Here is an 8794-nt window from a genome sequence, read left to right as displayed (position 1 = left end):
GACTTGCTCTATGTACAGATGGGATGAATCCATACGGCTCTCTGAGTAGTCAGCATAGCACTTGGCCGGTTCTTCTTGCAATTTACAATCTTCCTCCATGGTTGTGTATGAAACGCAAGTATATCATGTTGTCACTCCTCATCTCAGGGCCTAAGTAGCCAGGACATGATATAGATGTGTATCTCGCTCCACTCATAGATGATTTGAAATTGTTGTGGAATGAAGGTGTTCCAATGTTCGATGCTCACACCAACTCAAACTTTACATTGCGGGCAATGGTTTTCTGTACCATAAATGATTTTCCAGCCTATGGAAACTTGTCTGGGTACAAAACCAAAGGAGAACAAGCATGCCCTATATGTGAAGAGGACATGAAGCCCACACGGTTGGATCATTTCAAGAAAAATATCTACCCAGATTTCAGGAAGCACCTTAGTCGATATCATCCTTATCGTAAGAAGAAGAAGGAATTCAATGGGTTCACCGAGGAAGGAGTAGCTCGTACACCTTTGACAGGATCACAAGTTTATGAACGTATCAAAAATGTTGAAACCAAATACGGTAAGTGCTTCAAGTCCAAGTCTAAAAAGGGTGTTTTATGGAAGAAAGTGTCTCCATTATGGGATCTTCCCTACTGGAAAGATTTGTCGGTTAGGCATTGTCTCGATGTAATGCACATTGAGAAAAATGTGTGCGATGCTATCATCGGGACTTTGCTAAACATACCAGGAAAGACCAAGGACAATGAGAATGTGCGGAAAGATATGAAAAAGAAGAATATTCGACCAGATTTGTGGCCTGTTAAAAAAAAGGATGGTACAAAGACCTTTCTGCCTCCAGCGTGTTACACAATGTCGAGAAAGGAGAAGAAGAAGTTTTGTGAGTGCTTACATGGCATTAAGGTTCCCTCGGGATATTCGTCGAATGTTAAGCGCCTAGTGTCTCTCTCGGACCTTAGGTTGATTGGTATGAAGTCTCATGATTGTCATGCACTGATTAATGTATTTTTGCCAATTGCACTTCGTGGGATATTGCCGAAACACGTGAGACATGTTATAACAAAACTTTGTTTGTTTTTCAATTCCATATGTGCTAAGGTGATTGATCCGGAGACTTTGGATGCTTTGCACAATGATGTTGTTGAAACTCTATGTCGATTTGAAATGTATTTTCCGCCTTCTTTCTTTGATATAATGGTGCATTTGATTGTCCATTTAGTTCGCGAAGTCAAGTTATGTGGTCCGGTGTTCTTAAGATGGATGTATCCTTTTGAGAGATTTTTTAAGACTTTAAAGGACAAAGCAAGGAATCCGGCTAATCCAGAGGGTAGTATCATTCGGGGAGTCCTTAAAGAAGAGATTTCTGGATATCTAGCTGAGTTTTTGTCAAGCCTTGAACCAATAGGACTTCCAAAATCTCGACATGTTGGTAGGCTCGCAGGGGAGGGAGTAATTGGTAAAAATGTGATATCTCCTCCATCGGAGAGGAAGAATAAGGCACATCTTTGTGTGTTGCAGCATCTTACAGAGGTTCATCCTTATTTAGAAAAGCATCTGCTTGAATTGCAACATTGTAATCCTAAGTTGAAGGAAAGAGCGTTGATGCGGGAACATAATCGCACATTTATTGAATGGTTTAAGAAGGAAGTTGGAAAGAAACAAGACCATGATGTTTCTGATACGATCAAGTGGTTATCTCGAGGTCCTCGACTATGTGTTCGATCTTTTGAAGGATATGATATCAATGGGTTCACATTCTACACTAGAAGGCAAGATGAAAAGAGTGTAGTGCAAAATAGTGGAGTAAAGGTTGTTGCATCATCTAGGGTCTATGCAAGCGCTAAGGATAAAAGGCCGGTTGATTCAACACAATCATATTATGGTGTTATCGAAGAAATATGGGAGCTTGATTATACCTATTTTGTGATCCCTGTTTTTCGGTGTCAGTGGGCTAACAACCAAAATGGTGTGAAGCGAGATGAAATTTTCCCGGGTTTAACCTTGGTGAATTTTGATCGACTAAGTGACAGTGACGAGCCATTCATTCTAGCATCACTAGCTAAGCAAGTTTTTTATGTGGTTGACAATATTGATCCTAGATGGCGTGTTGTTGCCCAAGGAAAAAGACATATTTTGGGTATTGATGATGTTGTAGATGAAGATGAGTATGATGAGTATGATGACACACCTCCGTTACCAATGGTTGTTCAACCATTGCCAGAAGAGGAGGATGCAAATAATACTAATCATATGCGTACAGATCATACGGAAGGAATATGGGTTACGAATCGTAATTGAAACATACATGTGTAAGTTCGGGCTTCACTTCTGATGCATTGTTGAAGTTTTTGACTTTGTTCTTTCTATTCATATCTGAAAGCCTGTGCGCCTTGGAATTTTTGTTATCTTGACTACTTAAATTTGAATAGTGAAGGATACTTGTGGATATTAATTCATATTTTTTTTCTAAAAATTCAACCCCAATCAATTGCCACTTGTATTGTGAAGAGGAATTGCAGTGATAGTCTCCTACTTTATCCCTCCTATTTAAGTTACTGAGAGTCTGATACTTCTAATAACTTGACTAACTTTATCTGGTTTTTTCACACAGGTGTAAACTTGGTGAATGTCGTATCCTCTTATGTGAGCCAGGTTCCAAGCACAGGTTGCAGAAATTGCAGTTGAATTTTCCTAGGTTAGTTTTCAGTACATTTTGTCTAATAATATCAATTACCTGTTCTTGTTTGCATGGCTTTGTGATTGGTAACTTAGTTTCTGATGTTTGCTTTCTGGTGGTTGATGATGCACTAATCAACTCAGTGAAGTACTGTTTTAGCTTCTCAGTGCACTGATCAGTTCTGTTCTGTGCACTGATCTGCACTGCCCAGATCAGAACTGTGCAGATCAGTGGACAAAACTGATCAGAACTGTGCAGTTATGTGCACTGATCTGCACAGCTCAGATCAGAACTGTGCAGATCAGTGCATAGAACTGGTCAGTTCTGATCAGTTCTGTGCACTGATCTGCACAGCTCAGATCAGAACTGTGCAGATCAGTGCACAGAACTGGTCAGTTCTGATCAGTTCTGTGCACTAATCTGCACAGCTCAGATCAGAACTGTGCAGATCAGTGCACAAAACTGGTCAGTTCTGATCAGTTCTGTGCATTGATCTGCACAGCTCAGATCAGAACTGTGCAGATCAGTGCACAGAACTGGTCAGTTCTGATCAGTTCTGTGCATTGATCTGCACAGTTCAGATCAGAACTGTGCAGATCAGTGCACAGAACTGGTCAGTTCTGATCAGTTCTGTGCATTGATCTGCACAGTTCTGATCTGAGCTGTGCAGATCAGTGCGTAGAACTGGTGAGTTATGATTTTTTTTTTGGGTTGTTTTTTTAGGTGAGGTTTGATTTGGGATTGTTTTGCATGTTAGGTGTAATACCATAAGGCCATTATTTTAGGTATAGCTTTGTAAATGGCCAATTGTAGCATTTTGCCCTTAATATAAAAAAACAAGACATAATGTATACACAACCTACCCGTTGTCTACTTGCCCATGACTTCATTTTGCTAACCACAACTAAATAACTATTTATAAGCTTCTCCAATTCTTCAAGAGCAGTGTCACAAAAAGAAAAAAAGATAAAAAAAACTCCTCAAATTAATAGATAAGAAACTTGTGGAACAGATTAATATGGGAATACAGAGAGAGAATAACTAATAAAGATTGGTAACATATCCCACAGTATAACAAAATGCAACTCTTACCATTTGATGGTTGCAATATTGCGAGCAAGAAGAGAGCCGCCACCTTGACATATATTGCATTTTATCAATCCACGAGAACTGCAAGTAGCACAAGGAATATGCACTGATCAGAACTGTGCAGTTATGTGCACTGATCTGCACAGCTCAGATCAGAACTGTGCAGATCAGTGCACAGAACTGTGCAGTTATGTGCACTGATCTGCACAGCTCAGATCAGAACTGTGCAGATCAGTGCACAGAACTGGTCAGTTCTGATCAGTTCTGTGCACTGATCTGCACAGCTCAGATCAGAATTGTGCAGATCAGTGCACAGAACTGGTCAGTTCTGATCAGTTCTGTGCACTGATCTGCACAGCTCAGATCAGAACTGTGCAGATCAGTGCACAGAACTGGTCAGTTCTGATCAGTTCTGTGCATTGATCTACACAGCTCAGATCAGAACTGTGCAGATCAGTGCACAAAACTGGTCAGTTCTGATCAGTTCTGTGCACTGATCTGCACAGCTCAGATCAGAACTGTGCAGATCAGTGCACAGAACTGGTCAGTTCTGATCAGTTCTGTGCATTGATCTGCACAGTTCAGATCAGAACTGTGCAGATCAGTGCACAGAACTGGTCAGTTCTGATCAGTTCTGTGCATTGATCTGCACAGTTCTGATCTGAGCTGTGCAGATCAGTGCGTAGAACTGGTGAGTTATGATTTTTTTTTGGGTTGTTTTTTTAGGTGAGGTTTGATTTGGGATTATTTTGCATGTTAGGTGTAATACCATAAGGCCATTATTTTAGGTATAGCTTTGTAAATGGCCAATTGTAGCATTTTGCTCTCTTTTCTAAGTATTGCTCCCTTTACTAAGTATTGCTCTCTTTTCTTTGTTGCAGGACCGTAGCTACCATGGATGATCATCGTGATAATGAAATACAGGGAATTGATGGAGCTAGTCATCCTACGGGGGAATAACAAGGTACCAACACTAGTAAAAAGACCAAATTCCGTGGTCCGTCAAAAGGAGTTCAAGCCAAAAAGCCTATGCATCTTCAGTATAATCAATATGGAATCCCCGATGGAGAATGGTCAGGAGAATACGGGAAGCAAGTTGGGTCTTGTGCTGCTAGAATTAACATTAATGTGAAAGAATATTCAACGTTAGATGAACACACAAAGAAGGGGTTTTGGGAGGAGACCAAGGTAAACATTGAATAAAAACTTGATTTGTATTCCCCTAGATTATCTATTTGTGTAGCATACGTTTCTAACAATCTCTTATCCATAAAATTAACAGCTTCTGTTCCACATTATTGATGATCCGGCTAAAAGGAGAGAAAAATATTTTCATATGTGTGTGGCGAAACGCTTTGGAGCTTTCAAGTCCAGGTTAACGCGGCGTTGGATAACTAAGAAAGAAAAAATGCCGAAACATCAGACAAATGACATGCCTTGGGACATCTACCATCAAATCACAGAGGATGATTGGAAAACATTTGTGATAGAACGAAACAAGCCGGAGATGTTGGTAATAATGAATTTACTTTGCTAGATATTTTTTTATATAATTATATGATTAGTTTGTTGTTGCCATCTTTAAATGTTCGACATGTTCTTTATGTGTTTTTTGACAGGTTCGTAGAGAAAAAGCAAGTAAAAGTGCATTACAAAACAAGCACCCACATCGCACAGGCCAAAAGGGTTATGTTAGAAAGAGACCAGAGTGGATAAATGATGGGCGACTACCGCCAGAGGCAGCTTTAACCCTCTCAAGTGGCTCCTCCTCAGTGACCTCATCACTCACCACAGCGCCAGATAGATTTAAGAAGTTTAGATCAGTAGAGTGGATCTTGGCTCATCAAGTTAAAAACAAAGAGGGAAAGTGGGAAGTTGACCCGAATGATAAAGAAGCCGTAAATATTGCTAAGATGGCTGTAAGTGCATATGAAATTTTACGTTCTATATCCTTTTCTTTCCTAATTCCTAGTTCTATTGCTAAGATTGCTTCTCCTTTCCATCATGTATACCATCTAATTTTTACTTTCCTAATTCTTATAGTTGGAGTACGTAGAAGAAGAGGGAAAAGGAAATATTTCATTCACCCAGGGAGAAGATGCCCTCACCAAGGCTATGGGAAAAAAGGATCACCGTGGGCGTGTCAAGGCAACAGGTGGAGTTAATGTCGGTTACAAAGTTGCTTTCGGTCCAATAGACCGAAGTAGTAGATGTGGCCATATTGAACCATCACCGGAGGCTATCGAATCAATCAGAGCTTCGGTGAGAAGGGAGTTTGAAGATCAATTAGAGAGAAAGGTGGCGGAGGCCCTCCAAAACCAACTAGCCACATTGAAAGCAACCGGTCAACTACACACCCTCTCTACCCCCGCACTTGATTCTGCTCTTGTAAGTGATGAGTTTGATGTTAACCGTGCACTCGTAACCTGTTGTCCGAGTTCATCGCAGCAACCACGCGAGCTGAAGGTATATATTCTCTATAGTGCATACACTCAAAACACCCCTAGCTAGGTTTTTAATATTGTACTTTGTAGTGATTTCTGAAATTTTGTAAATTTATTTGTGAAGGCCATAACTCCATGTCGTCTTGCCCTTGAGGATAAAGTTTTGGGTAACAAAGTGATAGTGGCAGATGGTATGGCGTACCCATTGGATGGTTCGTTGCACCAACACTTTAGATCGATGAAGCCTAGTCATTATAAGGTCCAAGTTGATTGTATTTACGACGGACATGATGATGACACTCTTCCGGTACCTACTGGAGATGGATTCAATAACTTAGGCAGGGCTCTTGCTAGTTTTGTGCAATGGCCAATTCACTTGGTGATTTTCGAAGAAGACGAGGTATAACTTTTTTATTATTAATTGTCATTCATTGCGTTATGCATCTGTTTAGAATTAGATTCAGAGCCTTGAACTCCTTTGGTTTCTACCTCTGTTTAGGAGTACTCTACTCCACGCCCAACAAAGAAGTCCAGGAGTCAGATTTTTGAAGAGGTGGTTGGTAGCTCCAAAGAGAAGAAAAACGAATTAATTGTCAAAGAGAAGACAACAGAATTAGTTGTCAAAGATAAGACAACAGAATTAATTGTCAAAGAGAAGGCAACACTTGATTTAGGGTCCAAAGAGAAGACAACACTGAAGTTAACGGCCAAGGTAAACCATATGCTTCCCACTCCCCTGTGCTTCAACACTGAAATCAAAACTGAACTTTTCATGCTAGCTTAACATTATTGTTACAGGAAAATTCATGCTCAAATAAGTTGGAGTCGAAATCGAAGTCGAAGAACTCTAAGACGGCCAAAGAGATGGTAGGTAGTTGTGATCGTAAAACTGAAGAATTTGGCAGACGACACAATTCAAGGTCTTGGCCCATCATGCAATTATTTGAAGTTTATCATCAATACGGCGCCCGGTGATGTATATAAAAATACTTCAATCCCATTGCCCGCTTCGGTTTGGCATTATGACGAAGATCGACAAACTTATGTAAATGAGGTTGACGTTGAAGAGTTCCTTAGAGGGGCGTGCCTCAACATTTCAGTGATCCAAGTCTATATGATGTAAACTTTTCCATCGATATTTTTGTTTTTGGTTTTGTCAACTATAATAGTTTTTGAAATTTTTGCATTATACATTTACTTTGTAGGTGTTTATTCCACGAACACACCTTTGCATTTGACAACTCTCAGATTGGGTTTGTTTGTCCCGAGGCAATGTCAAGCTCTAGAATCAAGGCCAACCCTCAGGCTGCATCAATGTATTTGAAAGTAGTTTTCAATGCTGAAATTGAAAAGGAGAAGAAGGGTGATCCTAACATTACCAAGTGGTTTTTGATCCCATACCATCAAGAGTAAGTGTTAGAGATTGATCGATATTTGGTAAATAGCTATGTTATTGTTATTTTCATGCATAAGGTTGCAATAACATTTATATATAATGCAGAAATCATTGGATTTTGTACGTGTTAGACCTACGTAGAGGTTGTGCGTATATTTTCGACTCTGCGATAGGTTCCAACCGAGAAAATAGTGCATGGGGAATCTTGTGTTTGTAAGTTACTTTCAATTCTTTTTAAGTTATTTCTTTTCGTGCCGAATCAGATTCATGAAGTTTTACTCAACTTCCAGGGCATACCAAGTGTACAAGTTTAATGATGGGATTTGTCCGAATAGAGCGACTATGCAGGGGTTGAAAGGCTTCCATGTAAAGGTATATCATGCTTACTAATTAGCTTTACTTTTTTTTTTGGGTAACTACTTGGATATATAATTTATGATTTATCTCCAAATCAGTGTGCTCAACAAGTCGGCGCCCGCGAGTGTGGCTATTACGTTATGAAGTTCATGCATGAAATAGTCACGTTACACCATAACACTGATGAGCGGTTAGACAATGTTCGTTCTTTTACCATATGTTAGTTGAACTACTAATACTAGTACTTTTACGTAGTAGAATTCTTAATTTACAAGTAGCATTACTTATCATGTTACTTATTTCAGGCTTACACTCCAAGAAATGCGCCTTATACCGATGAGGAAATAGATGTGGTTCGTGAGCAATGGGCTAAGTTTTTTACAACCGAGTATTTATTTACTTAGGTTGTTTAGACACAAAGATGGAAGCGTTTATATCTTCATGGATTTGGTAAAGTTCTTTAATTTTTCCATAATTACAAGTCTGCTGGATTTGCTAATTTATTGCTTTGAATACTAATCTGCTGGTCTTGCTGCTGTTGCATGTGAATTCTGATCTGGTGGTCTTTAGAATTTCACTTCCATCTGTGTGTTTCTCCTCTGTTTGCTTCTGTTTAGAGCTAAAATAACATTTCCGCTCCCAACTTTGAACTAAAGAACCTAAGGACTCATTTGATTCTTATTACATGTCTAATATACATAGTTTTAACTTTCTAAAACTCATTCGAATCTATTTATGCACATTTAAGGCTCATTAGGTCGTTATAGGTCATGTTTAGAGCTAAAATGACATTTCCGCTCCCAACTTTGAACTAAAGAACCTAAGGACTCAT

At 39.5% G+C, this 8794-nt stretch overlaps 2 protein-coding genes across 4 annotated transcripts; both read left to right on the top strand.

The window, feature by feature from the left end:
- The first annotated feature begins 4731 nt into the window (after positions 1 to 4731).
- Positions 4732 to 7184, top strand: LOC130464842 (uncharacterized). The gene is made up of 7 exons (XM_056834061.1): positions 4732 to 4953; positions 5048 to 5278; positions 5385 to 5690; positions 5809 to 6231; positions 6334 to 6609; positions 6709 to 6921; positions 7008 to 7184. Exons 1-7 carry the CDS (start codon positions 4795 to 4797, stop codon positions 7182 to 7184), a joined length of 1785 nt encoding a protein of 594 aa, XP_056690039.1. The 5' UTR covers positions 4732 to 4794.
- Positions 7112 to 8532, top strand: LOC130464840 (uncharacterized). 3 transcript variants are annotated; one of them, XM_056834058.1, is made up of 6 exons: positions 7112 to 7328; positions 7415 to 7618; positions 7711 to 7818; positions 7896 to 7977; positions 8061 to 8152; positions 8268 to 8532. In XM_056834058.1, exons 1-6 carry the CDS (start codon positions 7324 to 7326, stop codon positions 8308 to 8310), a joined length of 534 nt encoding a protein of 177 aa, XP_056690036.1. In that variant the 5' UTR covers positions 7112 to 7323; the 3' UTR covers positions 8311 to 8532. The 3 variants fall into 3 exon arrangements, with proteins under 3 accessions (XP_056690036.1, XP_056690035.1, XP_056690037.1); XM_056834057.1 differs by having other exon boundaries at positions 8061 to 8162; positions 8268 to 8510; XM_056834059.1 differs by lacking the exon at positions 7711 to 7818 and having other exon boundaries at positions 8061 to 8162; positions 8268 to 8510.
- Positions 8533 to 8794: the final 262 nt, after the last annotated feature.

Source organism: Spinacia oleracea, unplaced genomic scaffold (assembly GCF_020520425.1).
Source record: "Spinacia oleracea cultivar Varoflay unplaced genomic scaffold, BTI_SOV_V1 SOVchr0_008, whole genome shotgun sequence".
Classification (NCBI taxonomy): domain Eukaryota; kingdom Viridiplantae; phylum Streptophyta; class Magnoliopsida; order Caryophyllales; family Amaranthaceae; genus Spinacia; species Spinacia oleracea.
This window is presented reverse-complemented; position numbering and strand designations above follow the sequence as displayed.

Coding starts and splice junctions, on each gene's coding strand:
- LOC130464842 (XM_056834061.1), top strand. CDS start 4,795: ATGCATCTTCAGTATAATCAATATGGAATCCCCGATGGAGAATGGTCA. Junction 4,954..5,047: donor GGTTTTGGGAGGAGACCAAG/GTAAACATTGAA, acceptor TAAAATTAACAG/CTTCTGTTCCACATTATTGA. Junction 6,610..6,708: donor TGATTTTCGAAGAAGACGAG/GTATAACTTTTT, acceptor ACCTCTGTTTAG/GAGTACTCTACTCCACGCCC.
- LOC130464840 (XM_056834057.1), top strand. Junction 7,619..7,710: donor TTGATCCCATACCATCAAGA/GTAAGTGTTAGA, acceptor TATATAATGCAG/AAATCATTGGATTTTGTACG. Junction 7,978..8,060: donor TGAAAGGCTTCCATGTAAAG/GTATATCATGCT, acceptor TCTCCAAATCAG/TGTGCTCAACAAGTCGGCGC.